This window comes from Cinclus cinclus, chromosome 17 (genome assembly GCF_963662255.1).
Source record: "Cinclus cinclus chromosome 17, bCinCin1.1, whole genome shotgun sequence".
Taxonomy (NCBI): domain Eukaryota; kingdom Metazoa; phylum Chordata; class Aves; order Passeriformes; family Cinclidae; genus Cinclus; species Cinclus cinclus.
The window spans coordinates 8,478,262-8,501,413 of NC_085062.1; the positions used below are offsets into that span (position 1 = coordinate 8,478,262).

The 23,152-nt window shown below is 43.3% G+C and overlaps 1 protein-coding gene across 4 annotated transcripts in view; it reads left to right on the top strand.

Annotated features, from left to right (window-relative positions):
• The window catches only part of HIC2 (HIC ZBTB transcriptional repressor 2), a 74,767-nt gene extending 63,990 nt beyond the window's left edge, over positions 1-10,777 (top strand). For 3 of the 4 annotated variants that reach the window (XM_062504712.1, XM_062504713.1, XM_062504715.1), the window contains one exon: positions 5,080-10,777. In XM_062504712.1, the coding sequence (XP_062360696.1) occupies positions 5,116-6,828 (1,713 nt within the window). In that variant the 5' untranslated portion in view covers positions 5,080-5,115 and the 3' untranslated portion in view covers positions 6,829-10,777. Of the gene's footprint in view, positions 1-301; positions 434-5,079 lie in introns of all 4 variants that reach the window. The other variant, XM_062504714.1, reaches the window with a different exon arrangement.
• The last annotated feature ends 12,375 nt before the right edge of the window (positions 10,778-23,152 follow it).

Genomic DNA, 23,152 nt, shown 5'->3' on the forward strand with positions numbered 1-23,152 from the left:
AGGGTGCAGAAGTCATCTATTTCAGTTTCACTTGGTTCCAGTAGCAGCTGGACACAGCATTTTTAATGTCTTAAATGGGTGGGAGAGAGCAACGTAGGAAACAGTGGATTTTATTTTGTCTTCTTCTCCGTGCTCACTGCTGCAGTGTCTGCTCAGTGCAGCTCAACTGCTTGGGAAGGTGGAGAAATAAGTAAGTTGGCCACTGTCTTTTCTTGGGTCTAACATGCACAGTAGGCTGACGTTTTAACAGCATCTAATTTGATACATCACATCTAATCTGTTTGTTGGTTTTTATCTGCAGTACTGTTAGCTCACTGTTCAGTGCTCGGTGTCTAGTCTTCTCATCCAGCCACAAATCCTCTACGTGAAATGAGTGATTCCTTAGATCTGTTTTTGATTGATTCTTTGCTTCACTGGTGTTGCTTCTTAAAAGGTAAACAATATTCATGTGCTGCAATCTATAAGTCGGAGATTAAATCAAATAGCAGCTCCTGCCAGAGGTTGCTAAGATAACACATTTAGCATTCATTCAGTAATTACTTTTAGGAAGAGATTTAGTGATATTAAAGAGAAATCTAACCTGTAATGAAGATGTAGATTTTATACTGTTGAAAGGGGTGAAGGGATTTCTCTTTTCCTCTGTTTAGCAATTTCATTTTCTGTGATGTCCAGAGTCTTTGTGCAAATTGAGAGCAAATGGAGTTTTTCCTGCTGTGTAGTGAGAGCAGCCCAGCTCCAGGAGCAGCCTTGCTGCCCAGGGGGTCTCAGCGTGCCCCAGGCTGGGCAGGGCAGCTCGCAGTTACCCAGCTCCTGGGGCAATATTGCTTACTAAGATGCTGTCGGCTCTTAGCTCGCAAAGCTTTGTTTGATGTGTGGCATCTGCTTGCAGCATTACTGTATTCTGTGATTTGTGCCCTGTACTTCTCATGTCTTTGCATGTGCTGTGTCTCAGTGTCATGGGTATGGTGGAGATAGTGGAGAGCCTTAGTCTTGTTTCATTCCCTCCTTGCATGGGAGTATTTGAGCAGGTTCACTGCTCTGAAAAAAGTGTGGCTTGAATGTGAGGTAACCAACCTAAATCTGGGAAAAGACCATCACTGCTGCTGTTTGTCCAGCTATTTTGCTTCTGTAATCCTCTTTTAAATGCAAAGGGGTGAAATTTTGCACACCACATTCAATGTTTAAAGATTGTGGCCCCAGTGAGACATCTATGTATTAAGGTCTGGGGGGTTGGGTTTTTTACTAGAAATGCATCTGAGCCTTTTCTGAACCAGGGCTCCTCTCAGCCTCTCAACTTGGGAGTATGTTTTTTCTGGTTTTTTTTTTGTTTGTTTCTTTGTGGTTTTTTGTTTTTTTTTTTTTTTTGTTTTTAGAAAACAAAAGGAAGGGTTATTGAAAATGATATTGAAATATATAAACCCACTGTGATTTTTTTTTTTTTTAGGGCTTTGGAGGGTTATGGTGATGTTATTCAAATGTTCCAGTTTGTTAAGAGACACTCTCTGCAAACTAATGGATAGTAAGGCCTTTCTATAAGGCTGTACCTGCCATTTGTTTAGTCAGATAACTTTTAAACAGGATTTAAACTCACAATTGTCCTTGGTCCCATGCTTTCAGCTAGAAGTGAGGTTCTAGGAGTACTGTAAGTTAAGGAATAATGCCTACTTCTCTTTTGCTAACAACTTTTCCAACACACCTTTCCTCTTCCACCTCTGAAATGCATCATTGTCAAAGAAGGGTTTGTAACTGGCCACCTCTGGAAAATATCTGGACTGGATTTATTTTTGTTGAAGATTGCACAAGATACACAAGGCAGATTGCTATAAGGCTTTCATCAACAAAGGGATGTCAGCCAAAGGAGTGTTCTCTGAGCCATACTCCTGGCCTGGTCAAAGCTCTTGGTGGCCAGTTCTGACATTTTAAACACAGTGCTCTAAGCTTGGTTGAATGTTTTGCTGCCTTGATTCATTACATTCACTTTTTGTGGTTGTTAAATCCATGTTAGACTTCAGCTACCAAATTCAGATTTGATAGACAGGCTTTTACTGCTGACACCTGACCACTGCTTTTAAAATCTACTGAAGGTAATAGCCTACCTTATACATACGTCCTACTGAACATGAACAGTTCTGTAAAATTTGACTTGTGAGATAAATAGAGGTAATTTAAACAACTTGTACTATGCTAGTTTTTATGCTGCAAAACATACTGAAGTTTAATAATAACATTATCTTTCTCACTAATGTCAGTAGCTGAATTAGAATTCTAACTCTCTTTCCAGGGCTTTCTCTGCAGGCTCATTACCTGGTTTCAATATAATTTAGGGCAGAAAAAGAAAAAATTAAAACAAAAAAAAAGTAAATATTCTGTATTAATAGCTGTTGCAAGCCTCAATGCTTAGACAACTTACATACAGCGTTTTCTAGACCTCTGTTTTAAGTGCCACATCAATGGAAAATAAGCCCACTCCTACTTCAGTAGTAATAATAATTGTTATTATGACTGCTATTACTACTACTGCTTTGTTCAGGTAGAAAATATTGGCTGTACTGTTTCCCTTCCTTTCCCTTATTTGTCCTTTATGGAACACTTAAAAATCATATCCAGGGACTTTGTGCGTTGCATGCATTGAAAAGGACCATTATGTAGTGAAATTGTAGTACTAGGCTGTTTCTTGCTATCTTGAGCAGGATGCATCTATATAGAGAGATGCTGTTAAGTTACAAGCCTTGTTTTTGTCCTGCGTGATCAGTGTATCTCAGTGACCCAGAAGTAAGGGCTCTTACTGGCCTGGCTAAATAAAAGTGGGTATTTTGTGCCTCTGTGCTGCTGCTTCTGTCCCTTAATCAGCAATTCTGGAAGCAAGCCACTAGAATCAGACACACTGCCTCTGTGCTGCTATTCCAATGTGACTAATTACATCAAAACTTGGTTTTGAAGTGCTTAACACCGCTCACTGGAGGTAGCCCCTGTCCTGTCATGTTTTTCTAATTCTGCAGGGTGAGTTTCTATTACAGAATCACTATAGGTGGAACTAGCACCACGGCAAGCCTGTACTTCCTCTTTGGCTGCCACCCTTTCTAAAGCCATCGAGCTGTGGGAACAACATCCATGTGCACAAAGGCACCGTGGTGAATCCACTGTCTTCTTGGGTTACCATCCATTGCTGAAACAAAATCAAACAGAGAAGCAGAGCAGACTTTTCAGCGGTGGGTCAGGGTGATGAACCAGAGCTATCTGGGTGGATGCTAATTTAGGTGCTGCTGCACTGAAGAGCCGCCAAAAAATTCCAGCAGGAGCATAGGCAAGCACCAGGCTAACCAGCAAAACAAGTGAAGAGCTATGTCCTATATGTCCTATATCTGCTTGGCAGATCTGTTGGGAAAAGTACCAGGGTAGTCAAGCAACAACACTAGAGGAAATATTGCATTTGTTTACTATTTTGTATTTTTTTTTTCATAAAGGAAAACTTGTCTGCTGTGCAGAAATAGATTATGTAAATTTACCACCTTTCTGCCAAATGAAATCTTTCTATTTATCACCAGGTAGTAAGAACCAGGTTTGAGGGAAACAATTTTTTATACTAACCAGATTACTCCTTCTTTCTTTTTTGTTGTGTATGTATACTTGGAAGAGGGAACATAATGCAGTGTAATGCTTCATCATTTGAACTCTGATGGGACAGTGTGGTAGTGGGATTCACAAACAACAAAAAAATTAACTGAAGATTTTAAGAGAACTTAAGCTCTTAATTTCTCTGTATTTACGGCTTGCTTCTCCTTCAATAACAGAAATGTTTTGATAATATGATAAACTGGGAAAGGAAGAAAAGAAGTAGAGGGCTAAATGGTGGTTGTTGTAAATTTGGTATTTAATTCCTACTTTTGAACCTCAGAAACTATTTTAAATCAACTTTAACAGATAAATGCAAGTAGTAGCTGGCACTTGGCACTTTCAAACAAACACACACAAAATCAACCAACCAACAAGGGGAAAAAATAATATTGATCTTGGATTCCCAAATGCAGCCCCAGATTGAATTCTGGATTTTATGAATTGAAATATCTACCAAATGTGCAACTGCAGTTAGTTCTGACATATCTCAAACTGGGCGTTTCCTACAGTCCATACTACTGGGAAGGCCAATATAAACATCTAAACTAAAATACTTCATGACTACTGTTTGTGAAATCTGTGAACTACATGCAGGTAACCACAATTTTCCTCTTTACAGTGTTTCAGGATAGAGAAACTGTGACTTCAGATATGTTACTTAACTCTATTATTTTAAACAAAAGTCTTTCAAAATGAAAGACAGAACAAAATTAACTTGAGAAAAAAATGTTTCAGATTTATGAACACATTTGGTGACATTTAGCTAGCTCAGCATCCTGAATTTAAGCCAGTTAAAGGCTGATTCTAACCCTACATGTCAATGGGTTGGGATATGGACATTGCCAGGGGAATGGTTTTTAAAGCAGCTTTTCATACTCTTAAGGAGGCTTCCCATTCACACCTCAGTGTGGGTAATTCCATCTTTAATGGATTTAGTTGCTACATGTCATTTTCTCAACCCCAGAGCAGCTGGGTGTTACAAGATTTCGACATTTAACAGCCAAGAAACAAACTACACGTTAAAGCAGGGAAGCTGCAGCTTATGCTAATTATTTTACATGCTCAGATATGCAGATGACAGTGAAGTAGATGCTTCTCTTTTCTTCCTTTTTCTTGCTTCTCATTGTCCCTTCAAGCCTGTGTCAGGAGAGAACAGTTTTCCCCTGTACCTAACTATTGTTTTCATATGGTATCTTTTGAATAGTGACTCCAACCAACAACGACTGCTTTTGTAAAAAGATAATTACAAATCTGATTTTTGAAAGACTTGAATCAAGTCTTAGCATGAGAAATATTTCTCTCTGTATTCCCAGCAGGATCACAGCTTGCAGAGCTCAGTGTATTCACATCTCCCTAGTCGGTCTCAAGCCTAACATAGACTGCACCATGTTAAACCAGTCTATTAAATGTGACCTGTTCTAGTGGAAACAGCAAGCTCACACCTGTCATCCTCCTGTTTTGCAGGTGGTAAGGTGAAGGTGAGAGGAAGAGAAGGTGGAGATGGAACTGCCAAATCATGCCAAACAACTGCTACTGCAGCTGAACCAGCAACGAGCCAAAGGTTTCCTCTGTGATGTGATCATTGTGGTAGAAAATGCCCTGTTTCGTGCCCATAAGAACATCCTGGCAGCAAGCAGCATGTATTTCAAATCCCTTGTCCTGCATGACAACCTGATAAACTTAGACACGGACATGGTGAACCCCACTGTGTTCCGGCAGATCTTGGACTTTATTTATACTGGTAAGCTCTTAACGACTGACCAGCCTGGTGAACAGAACTTTAATGCTCTCCTCACCGCAGCAAGCTACCTCCAACTGCACGACCTGGCAGCTCTCTGCAGAAAGAAGCTGAAGCGGAACGGCAAGTCCTTTGCTGGCAAGGCCGGTGGCCTTGGTGCTGGGAGATCTGCCAGGAGTCAGAGACTGTCCACTGCTTCAGTCATCCAAGCTCGCTATTCAGGGTCAAATGAGGGGTTGAAGGGCTCGCACTCAAAGGAGCTGTCAAAGGGAAAGCTCTCTGATGACGAGGTCTTCATCAGCAGCTCCAACCAAGAGAATTGTCACTCCTTAAGCAGGGGAACCAGCAAGAATGGCGGTGGGAGCAGCAGTGCGAATGGGAGCACCGGTGACCAGGAGCTAGGCCTTGACCTGTCCAAAAAAAGCCCCTCGCTCCCTGTCGCAGCATCCCACGATGACACGCAGCACAGCGAAAGCCAGCACGGCTCTCCCCAATCTGCCTCAGCCCCTGCAGCCAACAGTGCCTCATCGTTTGACGAGTCTGGCGTCGGAGCCCCCCACAGCATGGCGGACAGCAGCGACCCCATGGAGATGGATCTGAGCGAGGAGTGCCACCACTCACTGACAGAGAGCAGCCAGCGCAAGGGCCTCCGGCACTCGTCCCGCAAGAAGGAGTGGATCAAGAAAGACAACGCCTTTGACCGAAAGGAAGGGGGCAAAGACAGGGATGAGGGTGAAGGGCTGCCCAATGGTATCCTGCTGGGGCCCTTGTCCAAGTCTGTGGAGAGGAGTCTGGCTGGGGCCTATGGGGCAGACCTGCCCTACCCATGTAAGGAGGAGGTAGAAAACGGTAAGGAGAACAGTGACGACAGTGGCCAGAGCGAGAGCGAGAGTGGTGGCCATACCAGTGCCAACTATGTCTACCGCCAGGAGGGGTTTGAGCCAGTGGCCTATGGTGACAACCTGTATGTCTGTATCCCCTGTGGAAAAGGCTTCCCAAGCTCTGAGCAGCTCAATGCCCACGTGGAAACGCACACTGAGGAAGACCTTTACATCAAGGAGGAAGGCACATACGGCAGCAAGGATGAAGCTGAGGATTTGTCCAACCCAAATCAGTCCTACGCTGCAGAGTCCCGGCCCTTCAAGTGTTCAGTGTGTGAGAAGAGCTACAAGGATCCAGCCACGCTGCGGCAGCACGAGAAGACTCACTGGCTGACACGGCCCTTCCCTTGCAACATCTGCGGCAAGATGTTCACACAGCGGGGCACCATGACACGGCACATGCGCAGCCACTTGGGGCTCAAGCCCTTTGCTTGTGAGGAATGTGGGATGCGCTTTACCCGACAGTACCGACTAACAGAGCATATGCGTGTCCACTCAGGAGAAAAACCTTACGAATGTCAACTGTGTGGTGGGAAATTCACCCAGCAGCGCAATCTGATCAGCCACCTGCGAATGCATACCTCTCCCACATAAGCCAAAGACTCCAGAATGAGCTTCAAGCCCATCCGCAGTGATTTACCTTTCTGTAGACTTGCTGCTTAAAAAAAAAAAAGAAAAAAGAAAAAAAAAAACAAAACAAAAAAGGGGGCAACTCCCCATACTCTGTTCAGTCATGAGAGGCCTAAACAAATGTAGCTTTAACATTTAAAAAAAAAAAGTTCATTTTTTTCCCTTTTTTAAAAAAAAGAAAGGTCCACAGCCAAGCTGGCACATTTAGTCCCAGTCTCCTGTCAAATTTTGGTGACTTGGCAAGAAATACCTCTTCTTTTTTCACACATCGACTTCATTTTTCATATTGCTGATCTGGAGCAGGCAGGGGGACCTTGGGGACCTTTCACCCTCTGCTGGCTCCCCTCTCCCTGCCTCTTCCTGTGTTCCTGTCACTGTACTCACCTCCTCTCTTAAAATCAAACTCAGTAGGGGTATTTCTTGCCATTAAAAAGAAAACAAAGTACACCTTTTCAGTGGCCTGAGTAGCTGTGAAATAACAGCATTCTCAAGTGCAGAAGCTGTGTCTGTGGACCATCTGACAGGGTTGGCAGCCCCTCTAGAGACTGTGGGAAAGCCACAGCAGTGGGGGTGCCCACCCCCGTCCCCTGGGCTGGTGATGGTATGGGGAGCAGCTCCCAGGGCTGCACCAGCCCCAGTACTTCACTTAAAGAAATGGCAAAGCCTCCCTTACCATCCCTCCCCATTTCGGTTTTGATCTTTGTCCTTGGCACACATAACCACGTGCCACCTTCTCCCATAAAACACGCAAACCTCTTTTGCCTTACCCATGACTGAACAGGGACTGGATGCCCTGGGAATTTCTTTCAGTGAGCAGGGGGTCGTCTTTACTTTACTAGTAGTTTCGTATGAATATTCTTTGCTTAGAGGTACTTGTTTTATTAAAGGAAAAACCATTGTAACGTTTATGTGAATGTTTGAACTGGAAGGTCTGAGGTTAATTCTAGGGTGGGTGGGTGGGGAGGGGTTTTGATGTAGGCTGGACTTGCTACAAGTTCCATAGGTACTTTTTTATTATTTTTTTATTTTATTTTTTTTTTTGTGTGTGTGTATGTTTTTAGCTTTCCTCCCTCACTAAAGAGCAAGTCTGTGTGGACAGACTTGTTACCTTTGCTACCTCTTGAATTCATGAGAACAATAAGATGGTTAGTGAAAGATTAGGCATTTCTTTCTTTTATTGTAAGTAATTAAATGTATAAAAGTAGAAGCTAAATTAAAGTTAAGGGATTTTTACCACCCCGTCCTTCCATCAAAAGTCAACTAGAGAAATGTTAAAGCAAAGCTTGGCCAAAGACAAAGCAAAAAATACACTGAGCTAGAGGCTGTGCTGGCTGCTTGGACTGGCTCAATTCGCGGTCTCTTGGCTGTCTGTAGTCACTTTTAGATAAAAGCAGAAAACTTCTCTGAGCTTTTTGGGCCCTTTCCAGCTTTGTTTATTGAGTCTGGATACTATGGGGAGGGGAAAATGTCCCCCTCATCTTCCACTCCCCCAGCACATCTGGGTCAGTCTGTAAACACCTGGCAGGACAGAGGGTGAGGGCATAGCAGCCTATAATTTACTAGAATCCAGAGTGCAATAAGGTGGGGGAGAGGAGGAGAAAGCAAACCAAAGTGTTTCATATCCTCCCTTTTAGACAATTTAACACATGCACACAAAAAAAAAAAAAAGAAAAAAGAAAAAATGAAAAGAAAAAGAAATAAAATGTTCTTGCAACATCTGCCTAAGACATCACAGCCAACAGCTGCTATTGGTTTAGGAGAGAAGAGAGAGAACTTTGCCCACCGATTCTTGGCCCCCTTGACTTTGTTGGCGTGACCTTGTGGAAAGCTATGGCTTATTTCAAGCCTCCCGTGACTGTGGTGGTAAAAATTCACAGCCAGTAGAATCATCCCTTCTGAAATTTCTAAGGTTTACACTTGCATTTTTTTCATTTGTTGGTTTTTGGTGTTTCTTATTTTTCCACTCAAACCAGTATAGTCTCTATGCGTAAGTTTTACCAAACCTCATGTTTTGTCTTTTTTTTTTTAAAAAAAAAACAAAACAAAACAAGCAATTTTTTAAAGTTTTGACCAAAAAAGAGGAAAAAAAAAAAAAGAAAGTGAGCATGTTTGACTAAAACAAAGAAATATAAGCATATAAGCTTCATTTTCTATTGGGGTTTTTTGCTTGGTTGGATTTTTTTTTTTTTTTTTTTTTTTTTTTTTTTTTTTTTTTTTTTTTTTTTTTTTTTTTTAGGAAGACTAGTCCATGAGGAAGTTTTTGGGTCAATTGAATGAACTGAGGAAACTGGAATCCAGGCTCCAAGCAATAGACAAGCGAAAGGCGCTGAGCCCTGGCCTGGTGTCGCGTTACCGGGAACGCTCGCCTCTCTGCAGCCGCTCCCGTGTGCTTCTCCCGGTGCCATTGTCCGCTTGCTCCCGGAGCCCGCGAGCCCTGTAGCGCAGGAGGGGTGCTTGGACTTTTGGTTTTTGTCTAATTGTGCTGAGACGCGCTGTTTTCTTTTTTGGGGTTAAATAGGCTTTTAGCGTCTTCAGCACTTCCACATTTTTGAATATACATTGAATTATGTTCTCCTTGATTTCTTGCCAACTCCCCTTGAGAATGTCCCCAACTAGTGTTTGAGGAGGACAGGGAAAGCCGTGTCACCTGCCTTGCTCTCAGAGGGAATCTGAGCAGAGCCCAGGGACAGCCGGTTCCTCGGCATTTTCACCCTGCCTTTACCTCCCCTTCAGGCACCCACGGCGGAGCTGACCTCCCCTTGGAGCCCCTTCCAAAGCAGGGTTTAGCTCCCTGGGCGAGGGATCCGGCCGGGATGGGCCCTGTCCATGCTGCGGGCCTTGGGGCGGCTCTGGCCCACCCCGGGACAGCGGCTCGGGCTGCGAGCGAGGGGCCCCGACACGGAGCTCCTCGCCGCCAAACCCCTGCTCCCCCTCTCTTAATTCCATTTTTACGTGTGATGTAGCTTCTCCCCCTGCCCTAGGCCCCCTCTTCATTTGTTTCTTAAGCCTTGAGAATTACGTTGGACTTTCAGGACCCAATGCTATTTTTCTAAAACTATTTTTTGGAGGTTTTGTTTTTTTGTTTTTTTTTTAATCCCCTCCCCAGCACTTAAACAGTACGACATAAAGTCTGTGTACAGCAAGAGTATTGTACAAAAGGAAATTATGTTCTTTTTTTCAAATAGCTGTGTAAAGTTGTGTTCCATAGACTGAGTATAAACAACATTTTCCAAATTGTGACAGTAATAATGAATTGCTAATAATACTCAAAACTTCAGGGACTGTTTCAGGCCTGCTTGGGGCCTAAACACTCAACTGCATTTGTACGACATAGTATTGTATCAACATTTTTCTGTATTTTAATGAAAAAGCAAAACACTAGTTTCATATTTAAGATTTTAAAAGTTTTAGGGTGGGGGGGAGGGAGTTGCATTTTTGGTTTTTTTTTAATTTTATTTTGATTTTTTTTTTAAAATACACAAAGAGCCTCAAGAGGAATAAAACAAATTAAAAGGAAACATAAAAAAAAAAAGAAAAAGAAAAAAAAAAGAGGCCAGGCAGCTTAAGTATATGCTTTAGTCACTTAGTTCCAGAATGTTTTCGGAATAACAGGAAAAAAAAGATAAAATAGCAAAAGTTGTATAAAAGAATAAAGAAGCTCATACCCAAATTCACAAAACTATTTTTTAAACCAAAGCACATTTGAATGAGTATGGAACCTCACTTGGCTCAGAAAAGTACTAATATATTTATCTCATTGTTTACATAAACTTTTACAGTTTCAGACCTCAACAGATCTAGGGGCCAGTCAAAATTAATCTTTGCTTTTTCCATTGGTTTGTCTCTGAAGGCTACGCAGTGTTCCCCAGCTTGGGAGGGGGGATCTGTGTCCCAGCCTGCATTCCAGCACCGCTCGGGGAGGGTGGGGAGAGGGTGGGCAATTAGAAATATGGCATGTAGAATTTTTTTTTCTTCAATCCATGAGGGATGTTGCTGGGAGTGAGACCCAGGCACTATTGTAGAGGCATTCTAGCCTCCCTCTTCCTCAGAGAAGTCTGAGGGAACCAAGAGGGCAAAGGGAGATGAAAGAAGCTCTAGAGATAAAAAAGGATGTCAGAAGATGTTGGGAGCTGCTGTACCCAGCACATCTCCTTAACTTTAGTCTTGGGGAGCTGGGCTGCTTTCCAGTCCTTTACTGCAAAACTTCCAAAAACAAATTCCTGGCAAAAGAGCCTGCAGAGGCCCAGCTCAGTGCACTTGGGGGTGTTAGCAGGAGCCACAAAGATCACAGAAGACACCAAAGAGCTATTGACATGCAGCTTCTGTGAGGCTTTGCGGCAGAGCGCTGCCTGCGCTGCCGGGGGCACCGGGCCGGGCTCTCCGGGCCCTCGGAGCCCCTTTCACAAAACCGCTGGATTGATTCACTCCAGACATTACAGTCCTGTGCAAAGAGCCCAACCAAAACTCCTAAGGCTGCCTAGGTAGAAACCTAAGCGGATCTGTGTGGTTGAACAGTTCAAGGATGACCAATGAAGATGGTTTGCTAAAATACTGCTGAAGCCAAAAATAAAAAGGTTTAAGAAAGCTCCCCATCATTAGTCTTGACCCTTTGTAGCTTTTACCTTCTACACCAAAGCCACCTCAAACATTTGAGGGGGGGCTGATGGAAAATGAAGTATTAATTTTGCCTGGTCTTAATATCTAACAAAGATGGTGCAAACACTATTTGACAGTGTTGTTTTTGTATCAATATGTATGTGCAGTAATGAATGTATTTATTTCTCAGATTCTGTATGCACAGTTTTGCAATGTAATTCAGAAAGTTGCAAACACAAAGATGTGTCCGCAGGGTCTTCTCTACAGGATTTCAAAAAAATGAAAAAAATATATTAAAAAAAAAAAGAAAAAAAAGAAAAAAGGAATCTCAGAGACTCAGCATAGCCATAAACCATAACCTGTGAAGACAATACAAAGACTGGACTTTTGTAGCTTTGCATAGAAGAGGAATTTATGTTTTGCTGTATTTAAATGTTTCAATTTACAGTGTCACTCTTTTAAGATTCCTGTTTTGGTTTTTGTTTTTGTTTTCCTCTCTCTCTTGTGTGTGGAAAGCATTGTTTCCAAGCAGTGCAGGTTCAAAGTCTGGGTTAGCAGTATTTTACCATGTTGCTTCAGTTCTGAAAAGCAGGAATATTGGTCTTGACCAGAGAAACATCCAGTGCACTTAGTGAAACAAAATGAAATCTGAGGTGACTGCTGGCAAAATCCAGAGAAGGTAGACGTCACTCGAGGAATAGTTGTGTGCTTCCGATTGCAGCTTGTGACTGAGACAAGTCTGTTGTCCTGCCTGAAGAACAGGATGTAGCTCCTTTTTAAAGTCCCCCTCATCCCTCACTTACTGTTTACTGTGGTAGCAATAAGGATCTCAAGTGGGGAGTCGAGGCCTGGGATGGGCAGAGGAAGCTCCGTGCCAAACCCCACAGCCTCTGTGCCATCTCATGGTGGGCCTTGCAAACCATACTGAAGCATCAGGTTTGCCACAGCACAAAAGCTGTGCTTTACAAAGCCTCCTGTTCCAGTATTGGTGGAGTCAGCACCTACTACAGCCTTACAAATTAGCATGAAGAAAGGATGTTTGCTGATTTCTGGATATTTGCCAAATTCTGAAACCTTTCCAATCAGCAGTGCTGGAGTTAAGGGAGAAGCAAATAAAAAAACAAAGAGACAAAACCTTCCTATGCTTTAAGTGGGTTTAAGAGGCTCTAGGTAGCAAACATCAAGCTGTCCCCAGACAGCAGAAATGCTCATCATTGAGATGGCACGTTTGGATAAACATTTGTTTAAGCAAGAATTTAAAATCTAAATAAACCCAGAGCTGTAATTCTGGAATAAAGAGACTTTTGGCTTTTTTTTCTTATTTTTTTCTTTAAATAATTATTTGCTCAACATCAGTAAAGTCTCTCCATTTACTGTAAAATCCTTTCTTTTTACAAGCTTATTCTTGGACTCCAGAACTGGCCATATTAATGAAAAAGAAAATTTTGCTTTCAGTAGCTGAAAGTTGCCTTTTGCAGTGTTTTAAGTCCCATGGTACTCTATGGTCCCGGCTTTAGTGCAGGAGACAAGCAGGCAAAAGGAAAAGCTGTTTCTCAGCCCCTTTCCACTCCTCGTATTTTGCATTTTTTCAGAATTGGGTAAGAAATTTCACGTTTGATTATTTCCTGTTAGACTCACTAAATTTGCTGCTTTCCTTGCAAAAGGAAAATATTTGGGAACCCTTGTGAGGCAGTTCCAGCTCTGCTGTAAGGTTCCTAGCTGGTTCTCCAAGTCAGGAAGACTCCTTTGTTTCAGCCCTGGTTCGTCTTTCTGCCACATCAAAACTGCAGTTTATTCTGCTTTCTTTGCTTTAACTAACAACTCAAAGATCCTGAAACATAAGTTTAGAGAAAGAAATGCATTTTTGTTCCATTGTCTCCTATTACCACCATCTTCCTTCCTTCCCTAAATTTCCAAAGCATTTTGAAGGCCAGTGTTGAACACAGGGATCAGGGGACCAGTGTTTTTGGAATAGAGCAGCCCCTGTGGCACGTGGTGGGGCAGGTCTGAACCCCCACCCTTGATGTGGCATTTGTTGGCAGTTAGGGACCCACTTCATAGTGCTGCCTTTCCTGAGGAGTGGGACTGGTTTAAACTTCCTCTGTCACAAGTTAGCAATGGAAGCACTCCCAGCACAGCTGTTCCTCTGACCTTCCATGGGACTTTTGACTGGCTGGGGATAACTTTTCTATGAGGAGAGGATCTTGTTCTGGCTGGATGGATATTTTTCCCATTTTAATATTTAGATACAACTGAAAAAAGGGATGTTGCATAATCCCTTTCTGTTTCTTGGTTGTTTGTTTTTTTTTTCATTTTGAGCCTTAACTATCAGTCAGACTGGAAGCCCTGGATGTTTCCTGGGGTGGGGGGTGGGGGGGGGGGTGGGAAGGTCAAGGGAAAGGCCGACATTCCTGCTGCAATGTTCTGTTCATTTCCTTCAAGAGCTTGAATTCAGGTCAGAGCCACAATAGTTGTGGCTTCAACTCAAGTGTCATATAAAAAGATACAGAAATTATAATATGATCTCAGCATTCAGAAATTTGCAGTCTTAATGTACAGTGATGAGAAACTGTTATTTTATGATCTTTTCATTAAAAGCTTGATTGAAAAATTACATCTCTTGCTCTAGAGTTCACCTTGTTTCTACAGCTGACTCTCTCCATGTTTTCATTTATTCTTGCTCAGGGATCTGAACCAGCTACTTCACAATGAGTTCCCCCCCCCAAATACACAGCCTAAAACAGGCACTCAACCTCACATTTTATGCACCTCTGCACTTGGGTCATAAGCCAAAATCTGACAGTTGTTAGAATATAAGAAAGGATTAATTGTGTGGGCCAGGGGGGGCACACAGAAACAATGCAGGCAACAGACAATGGACCAATCATAATTTCACTTTTTTTGTTGTGACCCTGAGCAAGATGAGGCTGATTTTGAAAAGTTGCCCCTCTTTTGTCCTAACCACAGTCTGAAAGCAGCATTTGCCAGAGACAGTAGATAGTAGGTGGACCTGCCAATCCATAAATCCCTCCAGACTGGGCTCTAAGTGTAACTATGAGGAACAGTGAGGAAGATGAGGCAGAAAAGTTTCATAAAAGCAATTACAGTTCTCCACCCACCTGTGGTGCAGGTAAAAGGGATAAATGCTCCCAGGAAAGGGGAATGTAATTGGTACAGAAGCACCCACTGCAGATTACAACCCCTCCAATGTTACAATTCAGTAATTTTTCCATGGGCAGGTTAAATGGGACCCTAGCAAAATTAATTCACATTTCCTGAGCCTGGGTTCTAAATAGTATTTTTTTCTGGTTCCAAGGACAATTATTTTGATGTAAGGATTCTTTAATAAAATATATTTTTAACTGAAACAAATAAAGCATCTTCACTACACTGCAAGAGCCAAGCCTAATATTTTGCAGCACTTCCTTTCTAAGACTACTCATCACCTCAGGTGTGCCATTTCTCCTGGAGCCTGGTAGAATGCTGTAATATGCAGCAGAGTAACCCTGGTGTTGAATTTATATAGTTCATTTTTCTTCTTTAAACACAATACTGACTATATTTTAAAGTGACTGACTGAAGGAGCTTCAAGTTTAGTCAGTTTTCTGACATGTTGCAAAGTCAGCAGCACTGGCAAGAAAATAATTTTTATTTGTCCTTGGAGATGTGTTTTACCCAGCAAGGTTAAAGAGAAGGACAAAAATGAACAGAAAAACAGATGAAGAGCTACAGAAAACCAGGGGCTGTTTTCCAACATCTTGGATGTGGTAATGAGCCTGCACTCTTTTGCCAGCTACCAGTGACTTCTTCTGGTTTTTTTCCCTTGTATTTCTAATTTCTTCTGGAAGTTTTTGCTTCCTGGCACCCATTTCTCTGTGGCATAAGTGGTTTCTAGCATAGTTAAAAGATTGCATGTTCTATTTTTCTTTCTTTGCCGTGGTCAGCTCCTTTTCATCTCATAAGATCCTGTAACAACTGTACAAAACTCTGCATACAGTAACTCCCAACTGAAATGCAGCTGCCTCTGCAGTGGAACACTGAAATATGTACAACTGAAGTGCAGAGTGCAGGATGTAAAGGATACCAGATATGTCTGGAATGCCTGGGAATTTGTACTTTCTTCCCTCTGCTTTCATTACTCCCATTTATTGGTAGGATTTCTTTTCTCCCAAACCCACACTCGATTGCTTCCTCTCCACTACTCTTCTCCCTCTTGAAGAGCAGACATTGGGTCAAACCTTTGAATGATAGATTTGGTTTTTGCTTTCTTGCAGGAAATATTTCATCAAAATTGGAACTTCTCCATGGGAAAACCTTTTTTTTAATGAAATTTTGTTTCAGCCGCTGTTGAGGTCCCATCTGGACTCTGCTGAATAGATACAGATGGAGGATGTTTGTTTGTTTCCTAAGAATCATCATAACTGATATCACATTAAGAAGTTCAAAAGGAAGGACAATTTTTTAATCAAGAATAATTTCAGATCAGTGAAGGCTGAAAGACTATCATCTCACTTTGCAAATTATTTCTATAATATACCTTCATCCTTTTTTTTTTTTTGTTTTGTATTGAAGATAAACTGAAGCACTAGAAACTTCATCTGCAAGTAATGCTATATTTTCAAAAGGCCTAAGACTGCTGAAGCAGTTATTATTAATTTTGTGTATCTGAGTTTTGTTTGTCTGGATGTCTTTACAAAGTTGTCCAGGTTTCAGCAAATTGATTTTGTGTGCACTTGTGTAAAGCCTGCTGTGTACCAAGTTTAGTGTGACCTGGCTGAAACCAGTAATAGCTAAAGTAGGTGCACTTGCCATAGCAAAATGCATTGTTCTTTGTCTTGTTCTTTTCTTGTGCTGCAGGAGGCAGCTCCTGCAGCCCCACTCAAGAAGCACCTCAAGAATCAAACTGGATCTCGCTCAGGAGAGGTTGGTTGCTCTCAGCAGAGGCTTAAGTCTCTCACCCCTTCCATGGGGTGTGTTTATCGTGTTCAGCTCCCAACTCTGAACCATAAATACTCCAAAGTTTGATATTTGGACCAAAACTGCTTCTCTATGCATCTCGTCTGGGAACTGCTCTTGCCTAAATTCTGTAGTTTTCTCCCTGCTACAGGTCACCATATCACATCTTCATTCCTTCCCTTCATGGCTCTTTAGCAGTGATCAGTTTTGGGTTTGCTTTTTGCCCTGCAGTTGTGCTGTCTTAGTGATGAACACTGTTGCAAGCTGCTGCAGAGCAAAGTTTGGATCCATATGTTTCAGCTCAGTAGCTGAGCCAGTTGTAAGAAAGCACAATCTCCCTGCAGTTGCAGCGCATCCATGGCTCCAACACTGCAGAGTAAAGAACATCCATCACACTGTCTTCTGCTGTTCCAGGTGCTCAGAAGAGAGGCCAATGTAGCTGGCATGTATCAGCCCAGGAGGTGATTCATGCTCCTGCCTACTTCCTTTGCTTCTGCCTTCTCACCATTTTACCCCTTAGTTTTTAATGAGGAGAGGAGATGTTGCAGGGCTCTTTCAGCAGAAGAGAGTAATTTTTTTGATAATTTGACTCTAAAACAAAGGCCAAATTCTCCCTCACTGTTCTTGCCCATTCTCTCCTTCTTGTACACAATAATTAGATTTTAAAAAGCCAGACAGAATCCTGCACCCCTTGTCTCTGGATCCAGACAGCTGGTTCCTTTACTTTTCATTAGAGATTTTGAATTTTATAAAAATAAAGAACTCTCCCAGAAGCCATGCTTGAAGCAAGCAGCATTTTAGGCTAGTAAAATCAGGACATAGCTTTCCCTTGATTTCAGAGGACAGCAGTGCCACAGCAGATTCTAGCTCTAAGATCTTTTGGTCAGTCTCCCTTCACAGTCAGGCACTGGGGATTCAGATGCAGGAACCTGGCCAGACAACATAACCACATCCCCTGGCTCTGGCTGCACAGGGAGCACTTTATGAGCACTAGGCAGAACTGAGTTTCACACCTGGGTAGATGCTGTAGCCCTACAGAGCTCTGTGCCTTTGCAGTAACAGGCCTGGCTATTCAAACACCATCTGGGACTGGCCAGACAGATCTGACTGCAGGACAGCGATGAGGGCAGCATCACCAGATGCCAGTTCTCAGCCTCCCAAGCATCTGTAAAACGTGCAGAACTAAGCCCTGGGTTTCCAGCCTTGTCACCAGAGGCTCTTGCTACCCCGATCACTGGGCAGCAGCCTCCTTCCAAGTCCAGCTGGTCCCCTTGCCGCAATAGCAGCCAAAGGCCAGCCAGAGAAGATTGCACAACCAGGCCTTGATCTGTATTTTCCACTGCTCAGCCAGAAAACCCCTCCTTTTTTCCAGCACAGCTGTTTTCCATCTCTGCTCAGGAAACATGCCCTGTTTTTGATTCCTGGTCTTGCTTTATGAAGCAATCATGGGCAGGCTGTCTGGGTGGAATGGGTCACGAAGTGGTGGATAGCTCTGGATTCTGAACGCCAACACAGAACAAAGGGGAGCTTTGCCAAAGCTCAGGTGAGCCTGGGGTCAGCACACAGACAGGCTACTGACGTAAGCACAAGCGCAAGGTTTTCTTTCTCCGCGCTGTGGTGTTTGAAATCCCCCCTCCCTTTTCCTCTCCTGCCTGCTTTTGCCACAGCCTTTTCCTGGTTGGACCCATATTTCAGTAACAACACCGGGTGTATGGGTGATGGTGTCACTGCTTTGCCACATCTTACTCACACTAAACTCCTAGACCATGGTGGGTGGCTGTTGTTCCTAAGTGCCAGCCTTGTACAGCTCAGTTAATAAACTGCCAGTTTGACCCCTTCTAGGCATTTTTTGGGTGACAGTATCACAACACACAGCTGCAGTTTGGTAATGGTAGCCCTGCTGTTAAAGACACTTTAGCCCATGGCTCACACTGAGAGTGGTAGGGTGGCAGACAGTGGCTGGAAACCCAGGATGAAGCGCAGACCCGGATGTGGAACAGGACTCAGGAACTCCAGCAGCCAGAAACACCCTGGCATTGCACTTCTTGGCTCTCTCCCCAAAACACTGGAAATTAGCCAGCTCCCTGGCCATATCGACCTGGAAATTAGCTAGCTTCCGCAAGGGTTAAGGCATTAATGTTAACACCATCTATATTAACTAAAAATAATATGTGTGCAAAAACATCTGAGTTACAGCTGTTACAGGAGTTCTACCTTGCCTTTTCTGAGTCCTTCACATGTGAAGTGTGGTCCTGTCAAGCAAAGGCCTATAAAGGGTCTTTTATGCTGGAAGGGGTAGAAGGGGAAGTTACAATTGACTTACCTGGAGCTCACACAAAGGTGTTTCAGAATAGGTTTTGTGATCACCAAGGGCAGAACAAATGATGGAGGAGGCTGATCACTTTTTTAATTTATTTTTTTTTTTCCAGTGTAGGGTTGAGGTACTAACCAGCTGGGTGCTGTCATCAAACTGCCTGTCTGTGCCTCTAGGTAGAGGAAACACAGAAAAAGAGAAGGGAAGCACAATTCCACCTCTGTTTCTTTTATAAATTTACATTGATCGGTTCCTGGTCACTCTGTTTCAAGTGTCCACAGAAAGGACTTAGTGCCATAAGAGGAAGGATTCAAAAATCATGGAACTGCATCCTTGTTGCCATCACAGGAGCTACAGTCTGCAGGAGCAGCAGCAGCTGATGTGGGCAGCAACTTGGGAATCTTTCACTATAGCTACTTCTTTGCTTTTCAGTGGTAGTCTTTGTCCCAGGACTGGGGGTGCAGTGGGAGCTGGAGGAAGGGAAGGAAAGCAAGCAGACATAAAGATCTCTAGCAGTGCTTTGCAGACCTACTAGCTGGTCTTCCAGTCTCAGGACTCAGACCAGAGCATGCAGTAGCAGTTTAGGATGTGTACAAAGGCTGGCAGGAGGGAGAGATGCCAACCCTTGGTGTAAGCTCTGCCCTAGCCTGGCTGCACAGCCTTGCTCGCAGTGGGGAGGTGTCTTCAGGGCTTGTCACAAACTCATAGTGCATTCTCCCCCTCCTGACAAGGGGTGTGAGGTTCCTCCCGTCCTTTGCTGTATATCTGTACACACAATACAGTCTGTGAGTGTCTTGTCCTGCCTCCTCCCTTTGAAAGCAAAGGTCAGAGGGATCTCCATTATTTTAAAGAGCATTTAGCTTACACTTCTGAGATTCTTACAAGATGGGTACCTTTCAAACCTTCTGACCACTGTGAATGCTTTCTACAGAGGCATGTGGACTTCCCTTGCCTCAGTTGGAGTGCCCACCTGCTCTCATTGCACTTTTGCCCTGCACAGGACTGTTCCACAAGCTGGCATACTACAGAAGACCTCTGACTACAAAGCCCAGACAGGTTCCTGGTCCATAGCAAAATGGTAATACAAGTAGAACAACAATTTCCAGATAAAAAGGTAGCCCAGTAGTAGCTCATGCAGTCTGTGGGTCACATCATCCCAGCAGCATGGCCCTTTCACACCCCTAGGAACAAGTGAAGCAACATTCTTGAGCAACAAAGAGAAGCATGACACAGTGGCACATAAAATGAACTTGTTAAACTTCTTCCACTGCTACAGTCTTTCTGCTGGGCTCTGATTTAACCTTATCTCCAATGCCAGTACCTTGTCTTTACTTTCATCCCCATTCATTTTTATAGTGTCATTTTCTTTTGCATGAAGCACAATTAAAGAAGCTTAGGGAAAACAAAGACTTGCTTTGCTTTGATGCCAAAGCTAAATGTTTTTCTTTTTTTTCCCTTCTCAGTTTTTCTAGTCTAGTCTAAACAAGAGATGACATACCTTTTGAAAAGCAGCTTTCCTGAGGTGGCTTATGCCCTGAAAAACGTATACAACTGGAAGTTCCAGTGCTCCAGAGCAGCTGTAGAAGATCAGTCTGTAGATGTTTTTATTGCCCTTGGGTAGCTAGAAGGGTTGCATTCCATGCTCTATGGCTTCAGTCTTCCCTAGAAATGGCAATACATGAAAGCATCAGCATCTTGAACAGCCTTCCTCAACATCTCAGTGAGTTGACTCTACTGAGATATTCAGAAAGGTGATGCTTTGACAACCTGATCTCAAATCACACAGTATAGCAGTTAAGGCAAGAGATCTAATACTGCAAGAAATACAAAGCAAAGCACAAAGTTTCTCCAAGCCTTCTGAACAAACAGACCTATTTCAAAAAGTTTCTCTAATGGCTGGTTCTCCCTGCCTCATTAAGCCTGGAGAAAGCCCAGAATAAAATGCATTTCTTTTATATGAAGCAAAACAAGGCACTGTCAGCTGAAGAGCACTAAGTGCTTCAGACAGCCTTGAGGTGCTTGAGGAGAGGATCTGTGAACACATACAAAAATATTTGTGAGCAAATACGAAGAAAACCAGAGGTTTAAGTTGTGCTGCCCTTCAAAGAAGGCCTCTTCTGAGCTAAATTAAGTAGCATCCCATCGAAACCATGACTGCCTGTGTCACTCTAAGCTGATGGAATCAAACATGGGAGTGAAACCATGCAGTAGGAGGGAGCCTTTGATCATTCATTTAGCCTGCTGTTCTTTGGTACCTGCTACAGCCAAAGCACTCCATTAGGCAGCCAAGGGGACGGCTGTTTGAGAAGTGTGCATAGCAATAAAGAGAGTTAACAAAGCTGTATCAGGTAGCTCTAGTCCTTATCCAACTGAGTTCTGAAAATCTGCAAAGATGGAGCTTTCATACACTTGCTGGCCTACCTGTCCTAGTGTCTAACCCATTCCACTGTGAAGTCCTTTTCTGTAGGTCAACGAGTTTGTCTAGAATGCCACCATTACACTTTTCTCCCAAGAATGATGTGTGGAGGCTCCAGACCATCAGGAAAATCTCCCAGTCACAGCACTACAAAGGGAGTCTGCAATGCAATTATGCATGAGCATACAGGCTGGAGGGGTCCAGGGGTCTGGAGATAACAAAGGGCAGGGAAACTGGCTGGGCCTTGTCTTTGTCTCTCAAGGCCTGTGCCCAGTGTGCTGTCAATCATGTTTGCCATGCACATTAGATAATGGTTTGAAAAAGCCTTCCCTCTAGAGGTAACCTGGTCTCTGCTGCTATGCAGTTAGTCACCTCTTCCTCTTCCTTAGCTTTGTCAGCCTGGGACCGTGAACAAGCCCCATGTATGAGCTGCAAGAGCTGCAAGGAGCAGTCATCCTCTTGTTCAGGTCTCCAGCTTTTTATGGAGTGGCTCTGTGCAATGCTGAAGGCAAAAGCAGGGCACAGATGCTGAGCAGCAGGCGTGGTATGGCATGGTATGGCACAGAGTGAGAGAGGGCCTGAGGAGAATCAGAACTCTTGCTGAAAGCAAGAGTTGCTCCTCTTTGCCTCTTGGGCAAACTGAGTCTTAAAGACTTCACGTGCTTTTACAATTTAAGGTACAGGGAAATCCATATTTAGAAAGTGGCAATAGGAAGAATTCAGCTAATCCCATCATATCTGCATCCGTTCTGCCTTAAAGAGTACAGGGGGCCTTGCTTTCCTCTGACAAAAGGGTTAGGGACTGAATTTGTGTTAAGTTTATTCTCCTGGCTTTGAAAGGCTTAGTTATAGTAGGGCTGAGAGCCAAATGCAACTCTGTCTTGAGCTGTTCCTTCTCCTCCCCCACTAAAGAATGATCTTTAAGCTCTGGACCCTCATCCCCACCCAAAATTACTCCCCTGATTTATTTTATGCTTTTTTGTTGTTTCCTTTTAAATCACTCCTAAGCTAAGCTTTTGTTTGCCAAGTTTTCAGCCTGGAGCAAATTTTTGCAGTCGAATTACAACCTCCTCTGCTTCCATTTGAAAAAGAGGTGTTTTTCTGGATATGCTGCTGTCCCACCCATTACTCACCTTGCTGCTGGGAGGCAGGGGAGATGGCAATCTTTTTAAATACCAGCATCTCAAAGTTCAGTGGCACAGGCATGGGCACACATCTGGTTAAAGCATTTCCTTCATATCTTGGCTCCAAATCCTTGGCTGAGACATCTCATGGCAGTAGATATGTCCAGGGAACTAAGAGGAAGGGAACAAAGGACACAGAGTGGTTAGGTTTCTCAGAAAGGGAATGGCTGTGGGCTGGAATATAAAGAAATGCCAGGAGTGGGGAGTCTGCTCTCTCAGCACGTTACAGGGTTTGGCTCTCTAGGGCAGTGTGAGGCTCACCCACACTTGAGAAGGTGCCTCTAAAGCACAGGCTGCAGAAAGCAGGAGACTGATGAGGCCAGTGCCTTCCTCTGAAGGAGAAAATGAGAGATGGGCTGAAAAGGTGCTATGATCTGGAGGCTGAGGGAGACTTGGAAACTTCTTTTCCTCAGGGATTTTGGTTTCACAACTTAAAACTCAGCAAAAGCTTTAAATCCCTGCTCAGCTGCTAGTGAATTCCCAAAGCTGATTTTGAAGCCAGAAAGGTTCTGGAGAAGATGTCTTAAAGCAAGAAACTTCATCTCCCCAGCTGCCTCCTTTACCAGTGGGATCTATTCCCTCTTGCTTACACAGAGCATGCCTAAAAATGTTATCTGTGGTCTGGGACAGGGTGTGGGAGGGTGAAAGTAGGAAGGGAATAAGACATATTTGGAGGGGAATTCCCTATGGATGTGTCAGATCGGGATTTAAAGTCTTTTGATGAATTACAAAGGTTTCTTGTACAGGAATTAATACTCAAATTATTCTGCATTATGACCTTTTATTATTTTTATCAGTTTATTTCCCCTCCTTCCACAAGAT